Source organism: Calypte anna, chromosome 24, assembly GCF_003957555.1.
Source record: "Calypte anna isolate BGI_N300 chromosome 24, bCalAnn1_v1.p, whole genome shotgun sequence".
In the NCBI taxonomy this organism is placed as follows: Eukaryota; Metazoa; Chordata; class Aves; order Apodiformes; family Trochilidae; genus Calypte; species Calypte anna.
Window position 1 is genome coordinate 3,372,672 of NC_044269.1, and position 26,331 is coordinate 3,399,002.

General features: G+C 44.3%; 1 protein-coding gene across 1 annotated transcript in view; it reads left to right on the forward strand.

Moving 5' to 3' along the window:
- The window catches only part of CLMP (CXADR like membrane protein), a 39,388-nt gene that overhangs the window by 11,005 nt on the left and 2,052 nt on the right, over positions 1–26,331 (forward strand). The window contains exons 2-6 of the mRNA XM_030464924.1: positions 20,781–20,938; positions 21,713–21,914; positions 22,725–22,889; positions 23,518–23,640; positions 25,149–25,290. Coding sequence (XP_030320784.1) covers positions 20,781–20,938; positions 21,713–21,914; positions 22,725–22,889; positions 23,518–23,640; positions 25,149–25,290 — 790 coding nt within the window. The remainder of the gene's footprint in view (positions 1–20,780; positions 20,939–21,712; positions 21,915–22,724; positions 22,890–23,517; positions 23,641–25,148; positions 25,291–26,331) is intronic.

Here is a 26,331-nt window from a genome sequence, read left to right on the forward strand (position 1 = left end):
CTATGCTCAGTTTTACAGAATTTGATACTGGTATGGCACGTTCTACCCCTACTCCAAGTGTTTTACTACTATTGAAACAGCTACACTGGGCATTTCCCATATAACAGTCCCCCATTTCCCATATAACAGTCCCCCATTTCCCATATAACAGTCCCCCATTTCCCATATAACATTTCCCTTAGAACAATCCCTTACTGGAGGCTGTGCTGGGCAGAGCCATGTCCTCTATTTTGACAGTGACTTCCCTGAGAAGAATCAGGGAAATACTTTTGCAAACACTTTTCCTCCCTTGGCAATGACACGTGTGAGCACCTTGTCCCTTCCTGTGCCACTCCTGTCTCCCTGTGCTCCTTAAAGTGCAGACTCTCAGCTTCTCCCATCCCATGTGGTGCAATCCCACATGTGCACCATGGTTTCCTTCTGGTCACAGCTTTCCTTTTAGTCCTTGTCCTCTCAGGATTTCCTTTTGTGCAACCATGTGGATGGAAAACCCAGCCTGCCCCAGAGCAACAACTTCAATAGCTGCTGGCATCCCTCCTTCCAATGAGACATGTTTTGAGTATGCTGAAACTCTTTTAACTCTGTATGTGTATCTTCTCTTGTGATTTTGGGCTTAATAAGTCTTGGATAGGGTCTGGGATGTTTGTTATAAATCTGAAGATTGTGACAGTGAGGTGGAAACTCTCATTCCATTGAAATCACCTGATATAGTGAGTCTGGCCCAGGAACATCTTCAGCCCTTGAAAGGGAAATTAATTTCCTGTTCCTGCAAGGAAGGAGCTTATGCAGGGAGAAATTACCACTGCTTTTCCATCCTTGCTGCTGATTTAAATACTTCATTTTGTATGATGAACTTGTGAAAGCCAAATGGAGAAAATAAAGCCTACTAAAAAGCAGATAAATTCTGGTTTTCTAAGGCACCAGAACTGAGCACACTCAATATTCTCCTCAAGAGAGACCTTGTAGCACCCTTTCAGTATGGATCTGCTTGGCAGGATGATCTAATTGCTGAGGATTTAGGTTTGTGACATTCTTGGCTTTTTGAGTATATAAACATCCAAGTCTTTTCATCCCTTCATGCCTAACGTCACCCTATAATTTCTGGTGTGACACTGGGCCATAAATGAGCATTAAAGAGACTGTGTGTGTGGTCTCTTTGTTACCAAAACCTGAGATTTTTATCAGCAAGTGGAGAGTGTGAGAAGGCAGAGGCTGTCAAAGGGTCTGTGACTTGCTTTCTCTGGATAAGGTCTAAATATTCAGGTCCAGACTGGCTCTGAGATCCAGGAGTAGTAACTGTGTGTTCCTGATGTTGAGGGAACAGCCCTGCTCATTGCTTTAAATCATTCTGGGGTTTTATTTTTCTGTGTCAGCACTGTCAGAGCACATAACCCTCAACCAAAAGAGGCCATCCTGCCCTACCAAGAGAAGGACTTCAAGTGAGGAATCCCCTTCAGCAAGGATGTGGCAAGCAGACTGACAATCTAAAAGAAAGGAATAAATATCCTGAGCAAACATGCATAAAATCAGGGCCTGATTATGATGCAGAATTAAAACCAAGAACCCCTGTAGGATGGGGAGCTGGTGGAGCACCCCCATGGGCAGCACTTAGTGCCAAGCAGGCATGATAGCACTAATTGAGCAGGTAATGATTATGCATTCTTTATAAACACCCACCCTCAGTTATGTTCATACTGTGCAGCCAGGGAAGAGCTGATGTAACAGATAAATATTATTTCTGCAGACATTTCAAAGAGCAGTCACTGTTCATATATTCTCTGTGTCCTCCTCAGATCCAGAAGCAGTACATAATATATGAACATGCAGAGTAGATGCCAGGGAAAATGTCTTGGGCAGCTATAAGTGATTAAAGATACTGGAACATTAGACTTGCATCAGCTCTGAGTTGTGCTATGAATGTTGAAACAGGTTGGCATGATGGGCAGGGGAGCTCTGCTCATTATCTGGCTTTCAGGTCTCCTGAAAGACTGAGCAAGACACTCCTCCTGTGCTTCAGGAGAAGACAGAGCCTCCCTGTAAGTACAGTGTGAGTAATGCATAAAAATGGCACATAAAAAATTAGTAGTATCTTTATAGCAAGAGAGTCAGAGTTGTTTGTAAGAAGAGATGGGAAGAGAGGAATTTGGTTTTGCTTTCAGCCCCAGTGGTGACTGTGCAGTCCATTGGAATCAAAACTTTCCAGTGGTAACCTTAGATGTGTTATTCATTAATTTGTCTCAACTCTAATCCCACAAGGTGGTTTTCCAGCTCTCTTTGGAGCCTTTGTTTCCCTTTGTGTAAAAAGGGAAACATCTCATTACATAAACTGGTTTATGGTCTTCAGACAGAACAATGCAGAGTATTGGTAAAGAGTTTGATTATGGTTTTATAAGCCTTTTCTTTTCAAAAACTGCTGTCTGTTTGCATTTGTATTTCATGTAACTGGGATGTAACTGTGCTCTGACAGAGCCAGCTCCTTCTGCATTTAGGGCAGAGGAGTTTGAAATCTTCAGGAGTCATGCAAGTCCCTACTTCCATTCTTTATAAATTTTGTAGGAAACACACTCAGCCATACTTCCTAAAAGAGGAAATGTTCAAGTCCTGTCTCCTGTGTTTAGAGTAAACAGAATCCAGATAATTTAATCTAAAAGGAAAATGTTACTTTGAGGATAAAGAGCCTGAATAAAACATTTCTGAGCAAATGCCCCTCCCCAGACAGCAGTTTCTATCCTGAAGGATGCCAGGAGCAGCTGCCTGAGCCAAGGGAATTGGCCTCACCCCAAACCAGACTCTGAACCTTACTCTGTTATTCCTCCCCAATCATCCTGGTACCTATAATCATTCCAAAAGGTCTCTGAGGATTAACTGGGCCCTTGCAAGTGGGCACACATCTTATTTGGCTTATTCTGCAGAAAAGTCAACTTGAGCCCCAGTGCCTGGCAGACAGATCCTTTGGGATTGTTTGTGGATGTTAATGAGGGCCGGATGCAGGGAGTTGTGTGGTCTGGGGCTGACAAACTGCTGGGATCTGCACTCTGGAGACATCTGATTGCTTCTTCCTTCTCCACTAGGCAAACATAAATAATTTTCAGTGTTGTGAAGCTGCTGCAATCTTTTTCTACTTGCAGAGCTGAAGAAACACGAGGCAGAGGCTGGAAGGGTAAACTCAGACTTGTGGCAGGAAAATGAAGGGTCTGGAACTGCTGTCCCTCCAGATATGGCAATGAGAGAGCAAATGGGCATTTTAATTGTCAGTGCAAGATTTGGACATTAAAACTCTGTCCCAGAAAGAATGATTCTGCCCCTGTGCTCAGCCCTGGTGAGGCCACAGCTTGAGTCCTGTGTCCAGTTCTGGGCCCCTCAGCTCAGGAAGGAGATTGAGGTGCTGGAGCAGGTCCAAAGGAGGCAACTGGGCTGGTGAAGGGACTTGAGCACAGACCCTATGAGGAGAGGCTGAGGGAGCTGGGGGTGTTGAGGCTGGAGAAGAGGAGGCTCAGGGGAGACCTCATCACTCTCTCCAACTCCCTGAAAGGAGGTTGGAGCCAGGGGGGGGTTGGGCTCTTTTCCCAGGCAACTCTCAGCAAGACAAGAGGGCAGGGTCTCAAGTTGTGCCAGGGGAGGTTTAGGTTGGAGATGAGAAAGAATTTCTTTCTGGAGAGGGTGATCAGGCATTGGAATGGGCTGCCCAGGGAAGTAGTGGATTCTCCGTGTCTGGAGATCTTTCCAAAGAGCCTGGATGTGGCACTCAGTGCCATGGGCTGGGAACCACGGGGGGAGTGGATCAAGGGTTGGACTTGATGATCTCTGAGGTCCCTTCCAACCCAGCCAATTCTATGATTCTATGATAGGCAATTGCTAGAGTAGAAGAGGCACATTAAGGGTTAGGATACCCACTCAGCCTGTTATCTTGATTCCAGTTATTATTTTGAGGGAAAGAATGGGTGAAGAGGGTAAAAAAGGGACTTTTCCCTGGTCAGATTTTTCCTGATGCTTATAGCCAGCCATGGCCAATGTAGTCATTCAGCCAGCCCTCCTCTTGTGCCCCATAGGTTTGCCACAGTTATTCATGCTCCTGCTTCAGTCCTGTGAGCTGTCACAGTTACATCAGGCTGACAGATGCCTTGGAAACTCTACAATAACCCTAATAAGTATTTCACTTCCCTTGCATAGATTCAGGCAGTGAGTCAGACTTCTGCCTGAGAGCAAACATGGAAATAAGGAGTTAGGAATTACTGGACCAGATGAGACCAACAGTTTTCTAAAAAACTCTTTCACTCAATGGTCCAGTGTCAGCTCAGCAAACACAAGTTCACACATCAGTTTTCCCTGATGTTTCAGCCCCATAAGTTGTTTCTTTCAGCATGAATCAAGTCTTTAAAAAACCTGACTCTCTGGATATACAGCAATTATTTGAGTGTTGCATCAAGAGGAGGGTAACTGAATTGCTTTCCAGAGGAGTACCCAAGGTGGATGTAGGTATAGAACATGTTCTTTCCTTGTCCCTCTTTTTGTAGATGTTCTTTGCTGTTTCTTTTCTCCTCTCTCTGCTGCTTCTCTGCCAGTTTCAAAGACCAGGCTTTTAAATGTGCAACATTTGAATGGCTTTGCAGTTAACAGAGGAGTTAAAGTTTCAGCATCCAGTTTTTCCCCAGCCATTTGACAGCAGAACTATTAAGTGTCTAGTCCTCCCCTATGAATTTCCTCATCACTCTCAACTTGCCTCTTGCCTCTTATTTTTATACACAGATTTTAAGTAACCCAGCATTATGAGTGGCTTTGTTATTCTCTACTCTATGAAATATCTAAACAAAATATACTGTTGTCTGAGGGCTTAGCCAAATGTAAATAATATCAAGGCATACGTCTAAGAAGCATTCCCAATTTACCAAGTTATGTAGTCAAGAAATCAGGAGTAAAAGCAAATTTTTACTAAGTAGCAGTTTGACCCTAAACTGGCAAGCCTCAGATGCTCCATCTCTCAACTGTCTTGGCCTTTGAAATTGTCATTTTAACCACATCAAGAGACTTAGAATAGCAGGGAGGCACCAGGCTGCTGCTTGTTTGTTGCATTTATTTTGGATTGTTTATTTATTTGGTTTTAAAAGTTCTTTGGGGGAATCTCTGATCAGCTCAAAAATGTGGTTGCACTAGTAAATAAGAGGCAGTGACATTAAAAGTAATTGACATTAAAATGTTGTGACATTAATTTTAATCATGTTTGATGGATGTTAGAGACTGAATCCACAAGGCTCCTGGGTGGATGTTTTAGCAAGTTTTGACATTCATTCTCCCTCTCAGTTCCTGCAGCAGTTCTTACACAACTGCCTTCCCCACCAGCTGGTCCCAAAACCTTGTGCAAGGAGGGGATGTTGGTTTGGAAAGAAGGGGATTTCTTGGAAATCTCTGCTTAACAGCTGGAGGTGTAAAAGCTGTTCTATTCCAGTGTCAGATTCTCAGAAGCAACTCTGTGCTGGTGAGTTGGTTTCTTCATCAGCAACTTAAGGTTGAAGACAAAAGGGATCACAGGGATGTTTGGGGTTGGTCCCTGTGCTATGGTAGTTCCAGGCCAAAGAAGCCTTGCCAGAAAACCTGGCTCTTGGAATGGTGAGGAGAGATTATGTTGTTGCTTTTAGTAAGGATGGGGAAATATTTATTTTTTGTAACAATTCTGTAAGGTTCAGAAGGAAACAGTTGCTGGGTCTGCTCATGTGGCACCACCACTAAGTGAAAAAGAAACTGTTTGGTTTTCTTCTGATTCTGGAGCCTCTCAGAGAGCTGGAGGGGTCATGGTATAACCTGACACCTCTCTTTTCCAGCCAAGTTCTTCAGCAGCAGCCAGGAATCTGCTGAGTGTCCCCATTCCCAGGCTTAATTAGTGGAGCAAGAATTGGGTGAAATCACAGCAACTCCTCTTCCTCCTTTGGGTGGCTGAAGCTCACCTAGGGATGTTCCCTCCAGGCAGAGGGAGAGCTGAAGCATTTCTTGTTTCCAGTGTAACATTTTCCAACTTCCTTTTTTAGCCATGTGAGGCTGGAAGGGGCCTCAGAAAACTGAACTGATGTGTTGGGCAAGAAGCCAGCTCCCTCCTTGCAGCTTGAGCTCTGTGCTGGCTTCCCTGCCTGTCCTGCTGAGAAACTTGGAGTAATGAGCTGATCTGAGCTGCTTTGGGGTTGGTTTGGGGTTTTTTCCCCTTTTCACAGTGGTCTGTAGAGGGTGCCAGTCTTTGTGACAGCACAAGAGGCCTTTTTTTCATGGTCTCTTCTTGGCACTGAGTGGTGACTTGCATGAGGTTCAATTTAATGTCATTTTTATAAGGAGCAAAAGGACTGTGCTGGAAGTTAATTTACCTGCTGAAGCTTGGCCTGGTGGTCAGGGGCACTGAGAATTTCTTTCTGCAAGCAGCCAAGAGGTGTTTCAGGAGTGCAGATTGTGTTAGATGGACCTTGGGAATTGTAGCTCTTCCTGCAAATGCAGTCACTGATTCCTTATCCTTTGTCTTGTTGAGTCCTTTGTTATCCATGGGCAGATTGAGCTCTCAATATCTGCTTTTTCCCTTGCAAACTGCAAACAATGACTATTCTAGGAGGAGTAATTAAAGGGGCTCTGAGAATTTGGTGTGGGAGGGTCAATGGGAGAGTCATGATCTTGCCATTTGTGCTGTGATGCAGCAGGGGAAGGTGATGCTAAGGATGGTTGACCTTTTGGAATACACTCTTTGTCCTTTTCTCTTTGGTGGCATCCAAGTCTGAGGAGTAATAGATAAGCCAGAGTATCCAGCACTTCTGGATGTGCAAGGTAAAGAAGAAACAAGTTATAAATGAGATTTTTTTGCTGTCTGCTTTGCAGAGGTGCTGGAGACCTGCAGCCATACATGCCCTCAGTGAAGGGTACAAGGATGAGCAGGAGCCTGGGGAGGCAGAGAAAAAACAGAGTGCTGAGTTTAAACTGTTTTTATCTGGTCTTCCTTTTGACTGAAAATGTTTTCTTAAAGTGGGAGGGAAGAAGCTGTGTCAGCTCCTATTAAAGAAAATGGATTTTCCTAGAGAAGCCAAACCAGCAAAAAAAAAATAATTCTGCAGAGCCCAGCCAAATATTCTGGCAGCTTTTGGGGGCAATTCTGGCTCAAGAACACTGGGCAATCTTGAAGAGAAAATTAACCTGATGGAACACTGAATAGCAATAATATAAAAAAAATAATTTTGACTTGCAGGAAGACATGTTTTGTGGCATCTGTAGGGAGGTGAGCTCCCTACAAACCCAGGTTTATGTGTAGTTCCAGGATCACCAACAGGGTATGGAGACAAAGGAAGGAAATGAGTATTTGAGCCTTCCAGTTCTTGCTTGAATTCCCCAAATCCAGCACTATTGCTGGCTAGTGTTAAGTACAATGCAAATACAAAGGTTTTCCTATAGCATATGTGCTTTGACTCTTTGGGCCATTTTCTGTGGTCTGTTAATGATTTTGATGTTTTTCTGGCACTTTGAAATAAATTTCAGTGTTGCCCAAATAAATATTGGGGAAAAGCTAGTGTTAAATAAACATATCTTTACTTGGAAGTCCAGGCAAGCAAGAAACAATATCAGATGTATCAGATCAGTGATAACAGCTTGGGTTTTTTCCATCCTGTGGACAGCAAAATTAAAAAACTGGTGCTGGAGTGTAACTTGAGGCAGCTGTGACCTGCTCAGAGATTCTGTCAGCAGTAAAAAAAAAAAAGATTGGATTCATCAAATAAATTCTGTGCTGTTATCCCCACAGACCACACATGCTAGGAGGAGAGCTGGGATTTACTGGAAATGTGGCTGCCAGATGGCTGCCAGACATTACAATGGACTTAATCATGGAAGAGCCCACCAGCCCCATCCAGCAGCTGTGTCCACAGCCTGGCTCCCTGGGGCTGAAATCAAACTGTGGCACCTAAAAACTTCCCTGTGGCCAAGGCAGGGGGAGAAGAGGACTCTGTGCTTTTCTTTCTGGGCAGGCTAGATGTTGCAGGAAAGCTTTAAGGGAGATGAAGTCTGTGGGACTCAGAGCTTGTCATGGAATAGCAGCAATTCAATGGGATTTCTGGAGGTCTCTGGCTCAAAGCAGGGTCAGCCTGCACCAGGCTGCTGGGAATTTCAGGCAGGCCAGTTGTGAACAGCTCCAAGAATGCTGATTCCATGAGCTGGGAAGCCCTGCTCCAGCAAATGGCTGTTTTCCTAGTGCAATTTTTTCCTAACACGAGCGGAATTCCCATTTTTAGAAGTTGCCTCTTGTCTCCCTTCCACTTATTGAGTGCCCCTGAGAAGTCTGGCTCTGATTTCTCTATAATTTTGTTGTGCCCTCTGTAAGCTTTACATATGCATCCCCGAGGCATGCAGGTTTTCTTACACAAATTGAAAAGGACAGAAGAGAGGTGCAGAGAAGCTGCAGCTTGTCCAGAAAACCTTCCTTCTGCACCAGTGCTTGAGGTCCTTTTCTAGCTTCAGCTTTTCTAGCAAGAAGCTTAGATGAATTTCCAGGGTGAATGGAACCCAGCAGTGTGACCTTATGGCAAGGTGGCCAAGAGCATCCTGGGCTGCCTTAGGAAGAGTGTAGGTCAAAGACAGAGCATCCTTCATCTCTACTCAGCACTGGTGAGATCATACTGGAAGTTCTGTGCCCAGTTTTGGCCTCCCCAGTAAAGAGGGATCCATTGGAATGAAATAATTATGTAGAATATTGAGTAGTCAGGTTTTTGTTCTCAAAACCCAGCCTTATCTCCAACATTTTACATTCTTTTTTTTCAATAGTATCTGCTCTGTAAGTCAGGGCTGCTGATGGAAATGCTTCTTGATGAGTTGTGGTGGGGACCTCGGCCTGAATAAGAGGACAGGAAAAGTTCAGTGATATTTTTAAGTAGGTCTCTTAGATAAACTGAAAAGGAGGAAGGAAATTCAGAGTCCCAGTGGTGCAGCTGGTCATGAGTGCTACCCATTTCTCCTCCATGGACTTGTGCATACTCAACCTGACCTTTACAGTATGTTTCTTGATCAGATGCCTGACCTTTTCACATCCAATTAGCAGATTTGTTCAAGTGGTGCCTGAAACTCATTTTTTTTAATCCTCCTCCCCACTCCAAACCCTTCTGTAGCATCTCAGAAACACTGGGCTTGCTCACCAGAGCTCACTCCATCCTCCAGCTCTCAGATATACCCAATAGTTGTTTTCAGAGAGGGCTCTGCCTCCCCATTCCTTGGGGCATCCCTTGCTTTAGGAAAGGGATCTATGCCAGAGAACCAGATTGCTCTTTTGAGCAAAGGTCAGAGGAAAACTTGGCAAGCATGATGCTTGCATGTTCTCATTCAAGGCTTCCCCTAGCAATGGCCCTGGGCTTTTGCAGATTTTCTTGCTTTGCAGAGCCCTTGGTATTTGCAAACATGCAAAATATATGTAACTCACATTTCAGCTGCTGGCATTGGAGCTCTACAGTGAGCAGAGAAGAAAATCTGCTTCCCTACCAATCTCATCCCTAGTCCAGAGGTGGTTTGCTTGTTGATGACCATTAGAAATTCAGTGTGGTTCAGCTCTGACAGATTTTTGAGCTGTGTAACCCTGGAACAGCTTTTCTTCCTCTTGTCCACCCCCAACAGATTGCAGGTTTTTAGCTGATGTCATACTAAAGCTCTGTTTTAGTCTTGCAATTCAGTTAAAATTGTATTTTAAAAGTCAGTACTCTGAGCATGCTTCTATTTCTGAGGAAAATTAAATGGATCTGCGTTCTGTTTTAGTCCTTATGTTTTTTCCAAGCACCTTACGTGGTAGTTTAATTCATGCTTTGAGCTCTAAAAATAAGACCAGGGTTTTGATAGATGTGCACTAAGACTAAAAAAGAAACAGGAGAGGTTTATAAGTAAACAGACAGTTGAAAACCAAGAGGCAGTGTTTATTCACTTTTTTTTTTAATGTTCTAAAATTGTCACAGAAGCAGAAAATGAAGTCATTCTTCATTTTCTTAGGTTGTTTCTTAGGTTGCAGACTCATTGCTGCACTTAACCAAGCTGATGAATATAACTTTACTGTATAGTCATCTCCTTTTTAGGACTCTAAGCTGTTGTCAAGTGGAGTGGAGCCAGAAGTTGGCATTCAGCTCTCATCCTGCAATCCTGTGGGTAGTGGAATCATCTTCCTCAGAGTTCAGTCTCTGGCTGTTGTCAGTGCATGAGAATGCCTGAGGTTCAGCTCTGCTCCTGAGAGTCACTGGAGAAAAAATTATATATGAAGGAGTCTATCATACTTTCTATTTTGTGTGAAATAACATTTCCTGATGTTTCAGTCCTTTTGTTAACTTCAGACTCACTTCCAGCAGCTGTGCAGCATTGCTGTTAGTTAAAATAGGTATTGTGCTCTGCTTTGGAAAGCAGGGAGAATGCTTCCCAAATGATGCTCCTCTTTTTAAGTCAATGCAGTTTCTCACAAGTACAGTGTTCAGTCCAGCCTTTGGTTTGTAAATGTTACTGGGAAGAACCCTGGGACCTTTAGGAGCCTCCCCAAATGCAAGAGCTGATTTCCTTCAGTACCATGGGAATCCAATCTGTGTGCAGAGATTTAGTGAATTGTCTGCCTGATGCCCAGCTCCTAAACTGCTTTTGGTGGATGTCTCTTTCAGCACTTACACTTTGGTTTGCATTGTAATCTCAATTTGCAGCTCTGCTTCATAAAATGGGATTTACAGAGGTCTGAGACCTTAGTGGGCATGTCCAGATGCCACAACTCCTGGTAACTGGAAAAAAGCAAGGAAAGATGTATCTGTTCTCAGAGTCTGCTTGCAGCTGCCATGCTGTGGTGCCAAACTTTAGGAAAGATGCAGGAAGGGAGTTGAATCACAGTGATAGTAAGAAACCTGATGCTCTTTTGTTTTCCTTCTGATTCATATAGAAGCCAGTGCAAGGGTGAGGATGTTTTCAAACTTCTGATGGGTTTGGTAAATACAAAGTAATTGATCCAAAAGATCCAATTAGTAAGAAATAGCAGCTGCAGACAGCTGGGTGGCCATATCTGTAACCCAACTCCTATGGGGTAATGCTTCTGGGGTTGTTCCTGGTGCTGTGCTCAGAAGGCTGCACCTTGTGTTCACCCCAGAAGTGCTGCAGGGGTTAATGTCTCTCTTGTAGGATTTCTGGGGGTGATGGGGAGGAGCTGCTGCTGCTCACTTGCTGCCTTGGGGTAGGCTGGAGCTGAGGATTTGAGATTGAGTGAATGTGAGGGTATGAAAAGTGACAGAGTGCTAATACATTAGGCATTTATTTTGTATCATATTAGGAGTGCTTGTAGTGGATAAGTGAGATGTCAAACCGTGTTATGTGCAATTAAGGGTATGCAAGTGAACATCTCATCGAGGTAACATGGATGTGCTGAACAAGGACTGAAGTCTGTACCTTCAACCCACATCAACCTTCATTGGAAATCTCTGAGAGAAAGCTGCAGAAAGGCACAAAGTTTGAGTGCCCTCCTGGGTCTCTTGATACTTTTTTGGGCAAGTTTAAAAGTGCCATAATCTAGCAACTGCAATGGTGATTCAAGGGTTGGACTCGATGATCTCTGGGGTCCCTTCCAACCCAGCCAATTCTATGATTCTATGAAAAGTTGAATGTCTGTGACAAAAAGCAGCAGAAAAGCACAATCAGCTCAGTGCTTTGTGATTAACATCTTACTCTGATGCAAAGAAAAAATCAAAAACCAAAGCCAAAACAAAACCCTAAACAGGAGAGGGAATCCTCAGCACAAGGATGGTTTGAGCAGGAACCTTTATCAACCTCTCAAGTTTCCTCCTCTCTCCCCAGTTTTCAGAATCACCTCAGCTGATGCAACCTACTCCTTGGATTTGGGGATCTGTGAAGAAAGCTCTGATGCATAAATACTAGTCTGAAAACAGTTTTGTTGCTGTCTGTTCTGGTTTGCATTCTGGATTCTGCTTGGTGTCTGCCTTGGGCACATCATTTCTGTGTGCTTTCATTTTTATGTCTGAACTGACAGCATCAAGAGGCTCACTGGGAGACTGAGACCTGAGCATACTTCTCAGAAAACAGCACAGAAATTGTTACTGAAACCAACTTCCTTCTCAGACTTTCAAGCCTCATTTGAAAGCAGGCAAAAGGAGTGAAATTTCTGATGTTTAGAGGTGGAAGGTCTTGTTCTCTCACTTTCCTCAGCTTTGTAAAGTAGCCAAAGCAGCCCAGAAATGCTTGAGAAATGCAGAGAAAGGGAATCTCAGCCATAGGTGCTTCAGCCCCTGAGGGATCTCAGATATGTAGTGACAAGGTCTGTGCTGATCTAGTCCACACAGCTTGAAATCACCTGCTGAAGGACTGAGCTGAGCTGTGTTACTGTAAACAGAAGACACCTGGACCATTTTCCTGATAAAATTGCCTGGACTAAAGGCTAAGAGACTTCATGTTCTTCTGTACAAACACTCTGTGAACCATTAAACTGGAAGATGCAGTTCTGATGCCTTGTTTTCCTGTTCTCTGGTCTCCAGGGATGTAAACCTAGAATCTCCTGCTTGCACTTGATTTGAAAATGCAATGATAAAAAGGACAGACACAGTGTGTACAGAGCTGCTGTGGCTGCCTGTGAAGATCCTCAGCTAATGAAGAGCTTCAGTGTTTTTCCATTATGCCAAAGTCTCCCCATGCTGTGGATTCAGTTGCTGGAGGCAAACTTTCTGTTGGCATTTTCAGGGGCAGAATTTTATCTCTTGACTCTAGGAATGTAGAGGTAATATCCTTAGATTGTGTGCAGCCCCTGAGTACTGCAGGATCAGTCTTTTATCTGCCTTTAAACTCCTAGAGAAACACTGATTTTTCTTCTCTAGGGAATATTCCTTCCTTGCTGCTGGGGCCTGGACAAACCATCTCATTCATGCCCAGTGGTAATGTGAAGACACAGACATGTGCACTCTCAGTGCACTATCCCACAGATCACTTTCCTGGCTCAATCCAAGGGAAGGATTGGTGCCCAACTCCTCCTGCCCATGCTTCTGCAGCTGGCAGTGTTGCTGTTGATAGAAGCATGTGTATCACCAGCCAAATTCCAACAACTTCAGTAGTTAGGAACCTCTAAAAATCAACCAGAAGCTTTGCTTTGTGAAATGTTGTTTTTTTCTGTTCTCCTTGGGCTGCCTTAGCTCCTGGGCAGTTCCAGTTTCCAAATGTTTCACATCACCACTTGGAAACTCAGCAACATGGAGGATCCTTCCCCTTTGCTTTCTTTGTTTTCACAGCCTCCTCCAAGCTCAGCACATGTGGTTCCAATTACAGGGAACCTCTGCAAAGCTGTGTGGGTCTGGATGGGGATGGGCTGACCCCTGTGTTTTACCACAGCCAAGCCTGTTCCTGTGGGGGAGCTGACTGAGCTCACATTTTTCTTATTTGAGAGATGCTTTTACTCCACAGTGAAATTCCTGCAATCAAAAGGAGACAGAGGGGAGCAGACTGCAGGCAGCATGCACTGGGGGCCAGGTCCTGGCACTCAAACTCTTGGGAGAAGGGAACTTTTGGCCTTTCTGTCTCTGCCAGCCAAGGAATACAGAAAGCAGATGTCCCAGAGCACAGCCTGGGCTGAGTTAATTATCCTTAGGAGACTTTAGCCGCCCCCAGCTTCTCTCCTCCCTCACCCAAAGAATGCAAAATAGTGGGCTGTAAGAAGACACCATTTTCTATTTATTTTGGCCTAAAAGGCTGTCAGGGTAAGTAACTGTGAAAAGCCAGCATGGTCTGAGGGTGAGCAGAGGGTGCTGACCTTGTGGGTTCTCCTTACAAACCAGCAGAGCTCTCTCCTCTCTCTTGGTTTATGCACATCAGAAACTGGGGAAAAGAGTCAATAAAAGCCTTAATGTGCACGTGTCCTACTGCTAAACAGCCAGAGTGCAGCAAAAATATTTGGTTTCTCAATAGAGGGCTTAATTTTAAGGCCTACTGAGCATTAAATATTTAATTGCAGAACTGGTGTCTGAAGTGTCTTTAGGACTTGGCTGATCTGACCTTCCAGAGCATCTCTGGAAGTTTTTCTCCAGATGTATTTATTTGGCCACAGAGGTGGCTGTCAGCCTCCTTATTTAAGGATGTAGAAGTCTAAATTTGCTTATTGCAAAATGCTCAGATTTTGTTCATTACCCCCAGAGTGGGGGACAGGCTTCTGCTCCTCCATAAAGAAGCTTAGGAAATCATTTCTTGCAAGACTATAGCAAGATGAAACTCAGATGTGAAATATCTTAAATGCCTGGCATGAAGGAATGATTTAAAGTTGCAACACAACAAGCTGTCCTGGGCTTTTTGTTTCTTAACTCTGAAACAGTATTTTTATGTTAATTTAGGCAGTGTTTCCAAATACTTTCTTGAGTGGGATAAATGTTTTTAGAAGAACAAGTCAAACGTGCAGGATTATTCAGCTGAAGGAACACCGAATAGTTCTGCAGATAAATTTATTCTCTGGGCATGTTTTTTTTTTTTCCAACAGCCTATCTGGATTTTGAGAAGAATGTCTGTGTTTCTCAGGGCTATAGGATCAACACTTCCTTTTCAGAGTGGAATCACACAGATGTGAAAAATAATTCTTTTAAAGAGTATCAGAAAAAGGATTCAATATCAGACCACAAAATTAGTGGTTGAGAACTTGTCTGTAGGAGATGGTTCTTATTTCAGAAAGGATGTGATGAGCCTTGACAACAGTCTCACTCACTGTTCCTGTCACACTTTCACCCAGGAAAACACTTTGATATTAATGAAGAAAAGCAGACAGAGCACCTATCACAGGTGAAGTGGAAATTGGCCAGACAGTGCTATAAACTGTGTGTGGATCCTGCTAGAATTCCTTCTTTTGCTATTGCACTGAAGAAAGTTTCCTCAGCAGATTTTAGGGACTTTCTGGGTCTCTTCCCTCTGTCTGGTGCCTGGCACAGGGTGTCTCCAGTTGCAGGAAAATTACAGGTTGCATTCCTGCTCCTTGGACATCAATGTCTTGAAATAGTCTGTTGTAAATGTCATCTTTGGAAAGGTAGAATAAATTCTAAACAGTGTAGCTGAAGAGTCAACTTCAGGGAAGCTCCTTGGTGCAACTGAGTTTTTTCAAAACCCATGTTGGATATTCCCAACCTAAATAAAATTGGTGTGGAGCTCTGATTTGGGCCAAGTTTACAAAGCCTTCCTTATGAATTTCTGGTGTCTCAATTCTCCTAATCTATTCTAGGCAGTCAAGTGATATAGCACAACTTATTACTTTTTTAAAAGCATAATCTATATTTAGCACTGCTCCCTAATTCAAACCTTCTTGTGAACCTAATGAAAGATTTAAATCTGGAAGCTCTTTGGGTTTTAGCACATGAATTTGCCTGCAAATAAAAATGTCAGCAAAAGACTTATTTTTCCTTTGATTCTGCTTGTATGATTGTGTATGTTTGATGTTGTTGGTATATTTGTGCATTTGTGCATCTATAGTTGTGATTGCATGGGCATGAAAATTAACAGAACTTCATAATAGCATCTGCAGGGAAGCAGGTTAAGGATTCAGACATGAAACCACTACTTTGGATGGTCAGAATTTGTCAAAAAGACAAACACACAGTCTCAATTTGCTCAGGAACTGCTGGCTTGCACAGCAGATTATTTCTCCCCCCTAAATCTGTTTTGAAGGCTTTTCTGTAATTCTAACACTTGTATAATATGCTATCAGAATGAGTAGTCCTCCAAAAGTGTTGAAGTGGGTTCTGGGAAATGCTTTACGACTGATATCTTTGCATGAGAAGGATGCAGGATGTTGTCTGCATTTTATTTTTCTTTAAAATCTCATGCAAGAAAGAAAGGCAAAAAATTCCTTTGTGTGCCCAACCTGTGCTCTCCCTCCTGGGAAATCTGTGCTTGTGCAGTTTGGGTCATTTCAGTTTAGTTGTGATCCCTCTGGGTATTGCTTTAAGTATTTGTCCCTCTGTGTTCCTTGGATCTTTAAAACATTGCTGAGGGATGAGAAACAATCATCTTTCTCCCTTGTCTGCAGGGTGCTGGGTGAGTTATTGTCTTCTGAACAATAGAGCAAACAGTTGAACACTACAATGGTCTCCTCCCCCATAAATACAGAACATTGCATTGCCTCTGGTGCGTCAGCAAGCCTGGCCCTGCACCCAACACTTTTCTTTTTTTTTCTTCTTTTTTTTTTTTTTTTCAGGCCCACGGCCAATGCTTTCAAAATGCTGCAGTCACAATTAGCTTTAGGGTTCCTGCTCTGCCAGGAAAAACCCAAACCAACCTCCCTCTGAAGGCATGGGGCACAGACTGAATAAAGCTGGAAGATGCAATTCCCCAGTTGCTCTCAGGAGCACAAGGAACCACACGAAGGATGTGGAAGGGGACGAGGGTTTGGGTTTGGTTTTGTTGTTTTTTTTTTTTTTGGAGGGTAAGATCTGCAGAGCCTGTGTATATGTGGCATGACTTGAGAGAGACTTTTGGATCTGATTTCTGGGAAAATCATCCCGTGTGTCCTGGAGCCTGCCCTGCAGGCTTTCCTCTAGCTTGGCTCTGCCCTCCTGTGTCTCTCAGAGGCTGGAAGGGGGAGAGATGAGGAGGCAGCTGGGCAGCAGGCAGCAGACAAAGGGCTCGCCAAGGGCAAGATGCTTCGGTGAACCAGCCAGGATCTGTCCTCTGAGACACGGAGGGGTTTGGTGCAGTGAGGGGATGGCCATGAGCAGCCATCCTCTTTCAGTACTCAGTTAAATGAGATGTAAGCTGGGGAGGACAGAAATGATAAAAGCACTGTCAGCAAAATGTGACATCTTGGGCCCGTTCTTGCTCAGATCTACACAAATACAAGGGAGCTTCAGAGGACATTTAGTCTTTGTCGAATAAGAAAACTGGGAAGGGCTTGGGTATGTTCTCTCGTTCTTTTTTTTTCTCTCCAGGGCATACATTGTAAATCCCAGCACATATTTAAAGGCACATTTCCTTTTCCTTACTGCTTGCTCCAGCAAGACCCTACCCAAAGGCTTGTCCCCATCAAGTGTCAACCACTCTGGGGACAGAGTGGTTGGAGAGCAGCCAGACAGAGAGGGACCTGGGAGTCTGGATTGCCAGGAAGCTGAACAGGAGCCAGCAGTGTGCCCAGGTGGCCAAGAAGGCCAATGGCATCCTGGGCTGGCTCAGGAACAGCGTGGCCAGCAGGTCCAGGGAAGGGATTCTGCCCCTGTGCTCAGCTCTGGGGAGGCCACAGCTTGAGTCCTGTGTCCAGTTCTGGGCCCCTCAGCTCAGGAAGGAGATTGAGGTGCTGGAGCAGGTCCAGAGAAGAGCAAGGAGGCTGTGAAGGGATCCAGCACAAGTCCTGTGAGGAAGGGCTGAGGGAGCTGGGGGTGTTGAGGCTGGAGAAGAGGAGGCTCAGGGGAGACCTCATCACTCTCTCCAACTCCCTGAAAGGAGGTTGGAGCCAGGGGGGGGTTGGGCTCTTTTCCCAGGCAACTCTCAGCAAGACAAGAGGGCAGGGTCTCAAGTTGTGCCAGGGGAGGTTTAGGTTGGAGATGAGAAAGAATTTCTTTCTGGAGAGGGTGATCAGGCATTGGAATGGGCTGCCCAGGGAAGTAGTGGATTCTCCGTGTCTGGAGATCTTTCCAAAGAGCCTGGATGTGGCACTGAGTGCCATGGGCTGGGAACCACGGGGGGAGTGGATCAAGGGTTGGACTTGATGATCTCTGAGGTCCCTTCCAACCCAGTCAGTTCTATGATTCTGATTTCCTCACTGCTTGCTCCAGCAAGACCCTACCCAAAGGCTTGTGTCCCCATCAAGTGCTCCCTTGGGGATTTTCAAGAAGTTGTGTTTTGAGCTTCCTTTGGCTGGTACACAGCTAGAGGTGACTGGAAAGCAAAGTGAGGGGTTTGTCTGGAACACCTGCAAAGCTTCCAGCCTTCCTTGAGAGTCCAGGAACACTCTTAAAGCACTGATAAAGGCTAAAGGACACAGTGTGTGGGGTGGTTTCTAATAAGATGCATGCCAGAAAAAAAGTTTGCCATATGCATGGGAATCTGGTTATCAGTGCAACAGGGAATCAGCCAGGAATTATCTGACATTGCCTGAAGTGCTTTAGAAGTTTGCAGTCACTCTCCCACGGGGTGTCTCCCTGACCCTTGTTCTTATCTCTGAACAGATAAGGTTATGGGTACAGAGCTCTTTCTCAAATGTAAAGTGTGTTTGCTGGGGGCAACAGGAACAGAGCAAGGTGTGAACACTCCTAAACAGTCAATCCAAGCCAGAGAGGAATGAAAATGGTGCTTGTTAAACTCCCTGGAAAGGTGATTTATAATCCTATTCAAGCCCTTTAACATAAAATTACAGATTAAAAGGTAGAATACCCTGTGAGGTGTGCACAAAACCTCTGCTGGCACAGGGCTTTGGTAAAGTTGCAAATGTTATGTGGATGCTCACTATTGCAGTGCTTAAATTAAGCTTATTGATCAGTTTTCCAGTGAGTGTTAGCTGTGGTAATGAAGGCAGCCTGCAGTGCTGGGGGCTGCTGGAGAAAGCAGGCATTCATCTTGGGCAGAATGTGTAATTGTATTTGGCAGATGGAGCTTTGAGACTGGTGATTCCACTGATAAACTGGATTAATTTTCCCTTTAAAGAAAGCAGCTAATGTGGCTGAAGGGGAGCTTTCACTCATTAACTCATGCAGAGATCCATGCAGGGGAGGAGAGTTTAATCCTTTGCAGGACTCCACCTATTTTAAAACTCTGTGTTTTGTTATGAGCATGCATGTAGATTATATTTGTTATAGGAGTGCTTAGAAAGTATTGATTAAATATCAGAAGAACTGCAACTAAGGGATGGGTGTGCTAACAACTTAAGCAGAGCTGAGAATGGAAGCAGGAATATAATTAAGTTTCTAAACTCACAGTTAACCCTGAAGAAATAGGAAAAGCTGAGGAAGTGTCATGCTGGATTAATTTCTCTGGCTCTTTTTTAGTTTGTTTTGCTTTCACTGAAAGGTAAAACAAAGGTTAAAGACTATCTTTTCAGGTACAGAACAAATTTAGCCTATGTAACTAGAGCTTCTTAAGTTCTTGCCAGTAATCTTACTATGTAATCACAGGGTTGTGTGTTCCACCACACGTGTGACTTTCTAGTGCTGCCAACTTCCCCAGTTTTCATCAGTTTCACAATACTTGGCCCAAGAAATAAGTTATTTCATCTTACTTCATTTCACAGGTTGGGGGGAAGCTTTTTAAGCTTTCTTCTTGCACAGCAAGAACAACCCAACCACGCTCAAGGTCTTATACATGAAAGGCAGATGGAATTTGTGCTCCAGAAATGCCCATGGAAACCTGGTTGGAATATTTTGGTTTTGATGTCATAGCAGACTTGAGACTTGACTTAAATGCCTGCAATTTTCCATAGCTTTAGGCTTTTGGGTCAGTTCTAATTGAGTCTGAGTGTACCATGGTGAGTTTCAGTGTTATCAAAAGCTGGAGGCCCAGGAACAGCCCCCTGATTATGTTCAGGGGATGCAGGATAGGAAGAAATTCTGAAAGAAATTGAGTTTCCTAGTGACTGAGGCAGTGCTGGTTGTTAAGGCAGTGCACCATCTCCTGGCCCACATTTTAGAGAGTTACCAAGCAGTTTGGGTGTTACTTGCTAATATTTCAAGGGCTTTGCTTCCCTCTCGTGGTTCACTGTGGCAATTATTTTTGGGGGTTTTTTTTGCTTGGTTGTTTTTTTTCGTGTGGATTTTTTTTTTTTTCTGGCAAAGCATTTTAGAAAACTTACGATTTTATTGAGGTTTTTGTTCAAAATCACTTCACTATCCTCCTGTCACACCCTTCCTAAGGTTAAACCTCTTGTTCCTAAGCTGCTCTGTTATTTCCAGTGCTGAAATGCATGCAGTGAACACCATCCAGTGCTAGGGAAGAGACCCCAAGCCTTGTCAGACTGGCAAAAGAATAAACCAATAGGGTTTTGGAGGTCTTCTGGGTGGAAACACTGCTCATGAATGAAAGGAATAAAAGCTGAAGGCAAAGCTTGAGGAGATCAGCTGAAATTTTTAGTGCATAGAGGATGTGGGTGCTGCTGAAGTATTGACAGCTCTGGAGTGTGAAGCCATCTGTTCTTCATGCTTAAATATTAGTGTGAAGTGATGTCCCCTTTAATCAGCTGCAATCTGCTCAGGAAGCCAAGCTGTTGGGTTTTCTTGGAAGCAAACAGGGAAGAAACCCAGGGAAACCTTAACAAGTGCAGAGAACACATCCTTACCCCCTGCCTCTGACCAGAAGCATCTGTCCAGTTCTGGGCCCCTCAGCTCAGGAAGGAGATTGAGGTGCTGGAGCAGGTCCAGAGAAGAGCAAGGAGGCTGTGAAGGGATCCAGCAGAATTGCTGTGAGGAAGGGCTGAGGGAGCTGGGGGTGTTGAGGCTGGAGAAGAGGAGGCTCAGGGGAGACCTCATCACTCTCTGCAACTCCCTGAAAGGAGGTTGGAGCCAGGGGGGGGTTGGGCTCTTTTCCCAAGCAACTCTCAGCAAGACAAGAGGGCAGGGTCTCAAGTTGTGCCAGGGGAGGTTTAGGTTGGAGATGAGAAAGAATTTCTTTCTGGAGAGGGTGATCAGGCATTGGAATGGGCTGCCCAGGGAAGGAGTGGATTCTCCGTGTCTGGAGATCTTTCCAAAGAGCCTGGATGTGGCACTGAGTGCCATGGGCTGGGAACCACGGGGGGAGTGGATCAAGGGTTGGACTTGATGATCTCTGAGGTCCCTTCCAACCCAGCCAATTCTATGATTCTATGATCTGTTTTTCAGCTTCCTGTTCTGTTTGGCTGTCCAAGGCTCAGACTGAATTTAAGAGGGTTGCTGAGGAGAACGTGACCCTGCCCTGTCACCACCGCCTGGGGCTCCTGGAGCAGGGCAGCCTGGACATTGAGTGGCTGCTGCACAGCTCAGAAACGGTGCAAAAAGCGGTAAGTTCAGGGCTGGAGGAGCAGGGCTGAGAAAATGCACTTTTTTTGAAGGTGGTGCCACCAATTGTCATTGATTTAAAGAGGTTTCTGTGATCTGCTTTGCAAAACATTCTGGGGAAATAAGTAGTGTTTAGAAAAAGCAGATGACTTCTTTAGGGATTGTTTTGGTTGGAAAAAAACTTTAAGAGCATCAAATCACTAACCCAGCACTGTCAGTTCCACAGATATCTTTATAACATATACACATATTTTTGTAATATACATTTATATTATAGTCATATTGTATTGAAAAATGTGTTACAATCAAGTTTTCTTTAAACCAACACAAGTAATCAGTCATCTCTGGATATACTTTAGAATTGCCTTTCAGGTTTTTCAAAACAAGCTTGGATTTTGTAGGCCTGGTTTTTGAAGCCTTACTTTCAGGAAATGTAGCACTTTGGTTCTGACAAAAATCAGGTCTGCAGTAACTTAAATTAGCTTGGCATAACCAGCCCAAAGTAAAGACTGTTTGTATATGTTCTGGCATAAGTTTATCTCTATTTTTAGCACTAGTGTAAATACTTCAGTATCAATCTCCATCATAAATACAGTTTATGTATCAGTCTCAGGCTTGAAATCCAGGCTTCACTTTCCACCCTGCCTCAGACTTCCTGTGTGACCCTTGGCAAGTCACTTAACCACGCAGAAGCTTTGTCTGCAAATGCTTTGATTTGTTTTCTGTGTGAAATAAAAGTTCCAGCTGGCTGATCAGGGGCTGCCTTTGCTCCTCAGGTGATCACTTACTCTGGAGGCCGTGTTTATGATGACCTGAACGAGGAGCAGAAAGGACGTGTTTCCTTCACCTCCAACTTCCTTGCTGGAGATGCCTCCTTACAGATCATATCCCTGCAGTCCAGTGATGCAGGGAAGTACATATGTAAGGTTAAAAATGCTGGGCAGTATGAATGGGCTCACATCACCCTGAAGGTTGTAGGTAAGGTCATTTTTATTATTCTTCCAAAGAAAAAAAAACTAATCACTAGCCTCATTTCCTGGACAGTGTGTTGCTTCAGCAGGGTATAAATATACAAAGACATCTCCCTATTGGGTTTCACTGTCTAATTCCTTATCTGCCTTTGCATTTTTTGGCAAAGGACAGGACAGAGGAAGAACCTAGAGTACTGTTTGGAGGTAAGGCTATTCACCTGTCAAATCACATCAACTGTTCTTTCAAAATTATTTCTATGATCTCATCACACAAACTTGTCTGATATTCTAGCTTAGCTGGTGATCACCCTGTCCAGATCTTCTGCTGAGGACCCTGGGTTCACCTCCCACACCCTCAAACTTACCCGAGTCAGTAGAGCTGACAAATGAGATGCTGGGTGTAGCATTTCTCTTTCCTGATTCCAGTTTACTGCCTGGCTTTTTCATGGATGCTGTCATCCCCTGGAAGAAGTGCTGTGGCCTGTGGGGAGAAGGAAGAAATAAGTGAGGGGAGGGAAAGGATGTTCTCTAAAATAGTGTCTAGAAGAGAAACATAAAGATACAGCTCCACTGATGTGAGTCTCCATCAAGCAAACTGCCCCAGAGAATGATAATTTGTCATTATCATGACAAATATCATTGCAATTGCAATTAAAGTCCCCTAACAACCAACAGAGGTGTAATTCCTTAATTTATCCCAGAGCAGGAAGTTCTTGGAAACTGTTTAAGTTTCACCCTTCTGCCAAAGGAAGGATTTTAAACTGAGAAAATAGCCTGCTGCAACTGCATGTCCTGCCTTTTTTTCTTTTTCTTTAAGAAAAACCTTCCAAGCCCAAATGCTGGCTAGAAGGGGAGCTGCTGGAAGGAAAGGAACTGTCCTTGCAGTGTCACTCTGCCTCGGGCACCGCACCCATCTCCTACCGATGGCACCGTATAAATGAGGCTGAGAGAGCTGAGCACCTGCCCCCGACATCCAGAGTCAGTAAGTCAGCTCCCAGAGCCACAACACCCCCTGCACACTCACATTGCTGCTTCTCTGGCCTGTCCACTAAGGTTTCTAGTCCTTTCCTTTCTCCTTTCCTTTCTCCTTTCCTTTCTCCTTTCTCCTTTCCTTTCTCCTTTCCTTTCTTCTTTTCCTTTCCCCCCTCCTTTCCCCCCTCCTTTCCCCCCCCTTTCCCCCCTCCTTTCCCCCCTCCTTTCCCCCCTCCTTTCCCCCCTCCTTTCCCCCCTCCTTTCCCCCCTCCTTTCCCCCTCCTTTCCCCCCTCCTTTCCCCCCTCCTTTCCCCCCTCCTTTCCCCTTCCCTTTCCCCTTTCCCCTTTTCCCCTTTTCCCCTTTTCCCCTTTTCCCCTTTTCCCCTTTTCCCCTTTCCCCTTCCCCCTTTCCCCCTTTCCCCCTTTCCCCTTTCCCCCTTTCCCCCTTTCCCCCTTTCCCCCCCTTTTCCCCTTTCCCCCTTTCCCCCTTTCCCCCTTTCCCCTTTCCCCCTTTCCCCCTTTCCCCCTTTCCCCCTTCCCCTTTCCCCTTTTCCCTTTCTCTTCTCTCTCTCTTTTTTTTTTTTTTGCCTTTTTCTCCTCCCAATTAATCCTGGTATCATTTTTTTTTCCTCTTCCAGACATTTCTAACCCTGGACAAGTCCTGCTGAAGAACCTTACCCAGATGAGCACAGGGTTGTACCAGTGCATTGCCACCAACGAGGCAGGGACAGAAAGCTGTGTTGTTCAGGTGACAGTACAACGTGAGTACCTTCACCTTTTTGGATTCTGTACCCCCAGGGACAGTGCTGCTCCACACTTGTCCCATCCCCACAGGTAAACTCTGCCACACCTCTGCCCTTCCAGACTTGAATCACATGAATTAGTTCTTATTTATTGCACTTAGTTTGCACAAGGATCCTCTGTAAAACCTGAAGTGGTAACTGCAGAATTTGGGCTGTTAGAAATTCTGATTTTGAGAATGACAAATAAAACATGAGGGGAGAAATGGAGAGTTACTGAGTCCAACTTTTGAGGCATTTCTGGCTGGAGAGATTGCATGAGTTATGTATAAAATGTTTGTGTGGATAGTCCAGCAATCCAGTTCCAAGTTCCTGAATTCTTGGCCTTGAGATATTAAATTATCTAAAGGTAGCTGGGAAAGGCTGACTTTGACACGAAGTAATGTGCAGAATAAAAACTGACTTTGGACATTGGTTTTAATTTAATAGAGCCTGTTCACAACCAGAGATTAAAATAATGTCCTACCTGATGAACCCAGCCAAGGGTGTGTGCATGTCCTGGTGTCCTTTGCATTATGGATGGAAGGAAAAGGATGGACTTTAGCACCAGCACTCAGGATAAATCCTGAGTTCAGGATAAATCCAAAGAGTTCAGCAGGTTTTATGTGCAGCTCTCAGCAGGAGCTGCAACTGCAGTGACAGAAGTCTGCTAATGGAGAAGTCTTTGCTTGGTGATTCCATAGTTTTGGAATTTTTCTGCCCAGCCAGGCCTGAAATAACTGGCACAGAGCAAGCAAGACCTGTTTGCCTCAGGCATCTGGAGTAAAAGCACCCACCTAGCTTTTATGGCAATTGAACTGAGTTGGTTTAAAACCTCACTTTGGTTTGCTAAACCCTCCTTGGGGACAAGCCTTAAGGAAACAACTTTTATATAATAAAATATCATAAAATATCAGCTAAGGGCTGATAGACACTAGGAAGTGTTCTTTGATTAACTTATTATTGGATTTCATTAACTTATTTCAGATGAAATATGCCTTGCACACAGACACCAGAGGGTTTCCTTTCCCCCTTGCTCTCTACCCCCCTCAGGTCACCTTTTTCCCCAGTTGAATAATTCATTCTGCAAGTGGATTGTAATAATTTCAGGGTGAGTTGAAGGGGAAAAAAGAAATGCTCCTGGGGAAACCTCATACTTCACCTCTAGGAATATACTTGGTGCTTTGTTTGGCACGTGGGTTGCCCTGTCTATCTCCATGTCCTCTTAGGAGAGGGTTTCCCCCTCTTTCTTCCAATTCTGACTCATAGCTGAAGGCACAGTGTTTGTGATCCCACCTTTCCTGAGACCTCACTTTTTACTTCCAGTTTGGAAGCAATACCTGAAGATAAACTGGTTTAACTTCTATGTGGAGACACACCTAAAAGTAGACTTATACCCAGTGCTGCAAGTTGGAGTGTGGGCTAGAGAATCTGACCATATGACCCTAGTGAGAATTTGCAGAGTAACATCTTTGTTTTATGGACAACAGATGCCCAAAATATTGGCATGATTGCTGGGGCAGTTTGTGGTGTGGTGGTGGGACTTTCCCTCCTTTTCCTGGTGGTGAGACTGACAATAAGGAGGAAAGAAAAGAAAAGATATGAGGAAGAGGAGACGCCAAATGAAATCAGGTAACGCCTCTTGGTTAATCCCCTACCTTCTGTCCTCCCTTCTTTCAGTTTCACTACAGCTTTAAGTAAAAAAAAAAACAACAACCTAGGTTTAAGTGTCCTAAAAGGGCATTCTGAACAGCTTTTAAAGTCTACCTGAAATATTAGTGACAAATTTCTTGACTGTGAGAATCAGCTTTGAGAAGGTGTTCCAGAAAATTAGATAGATGAACATGTTTGGGGTTGGTTTTTTTCCCCTCAGGACAAACAAGCATGCATCCCAAAAAACCATTCTCATGCTTGCAATTTCAGCATTTTACATAATCTTCCTCTACTAAATTCAACCCACTTGTCCATTATGGTGCTGAGAGGTGTGGTGTATTTTATTTTTAACTTTCAATTGAAATTTCTGGTGGGAATGCTAAGGGAAGGGGGGGAGGAGGGAGGGCAGGTTCTTACAGCCTTTCTTGAGTCTTTTGAACAACTGTGCTTCTGGATTTAGCTCAGTGAAAAATCCCCTGAGCTGCTGTGTGCAGAGTTGAGAAGCCTTGACCGGAGTGGGGGAACTGAGAATGTTGACACATGTTCTTTGAACTCATCTGTCACGTGTGTGTGAGGGCTGCCACTTAACTCCCCTAAGCTCTACCCAACAGAGCCTGAACTTCTCAGGAAGGAAAGTGCTGGAAAAAAGATATTTCCAGGAATGAGTTTTAGCTGCTCCTGCCTTTGCCTTCTTTCCTTATGTCTATTTCTAAAGAAATGCATCATTAGGCATTTCTATAACCCATTCAGCAGCTGATGTTCAGGGTGCCATCAACAAAGCAGTCTCTGCTGGTATCCTCCCTTCCCTTTTTTCCTGTTCTCTCTGCTTTCAAACCCTGCATGCCTTTTTATTTTTAGTTAGAGCTTCAGAGTCTTGCATAACCTTTTCACGCATGACTGTTACCTCTCCTCTCTCTGGGCCCAGTTCTTGCACTTCTTTCACTACCCACGTTTGGTTTGTTGGGTTTTTTTTAACTAGAAAAACTGGCCTCAGCTAGTCCTGCCTAGGTGATTTGTCAT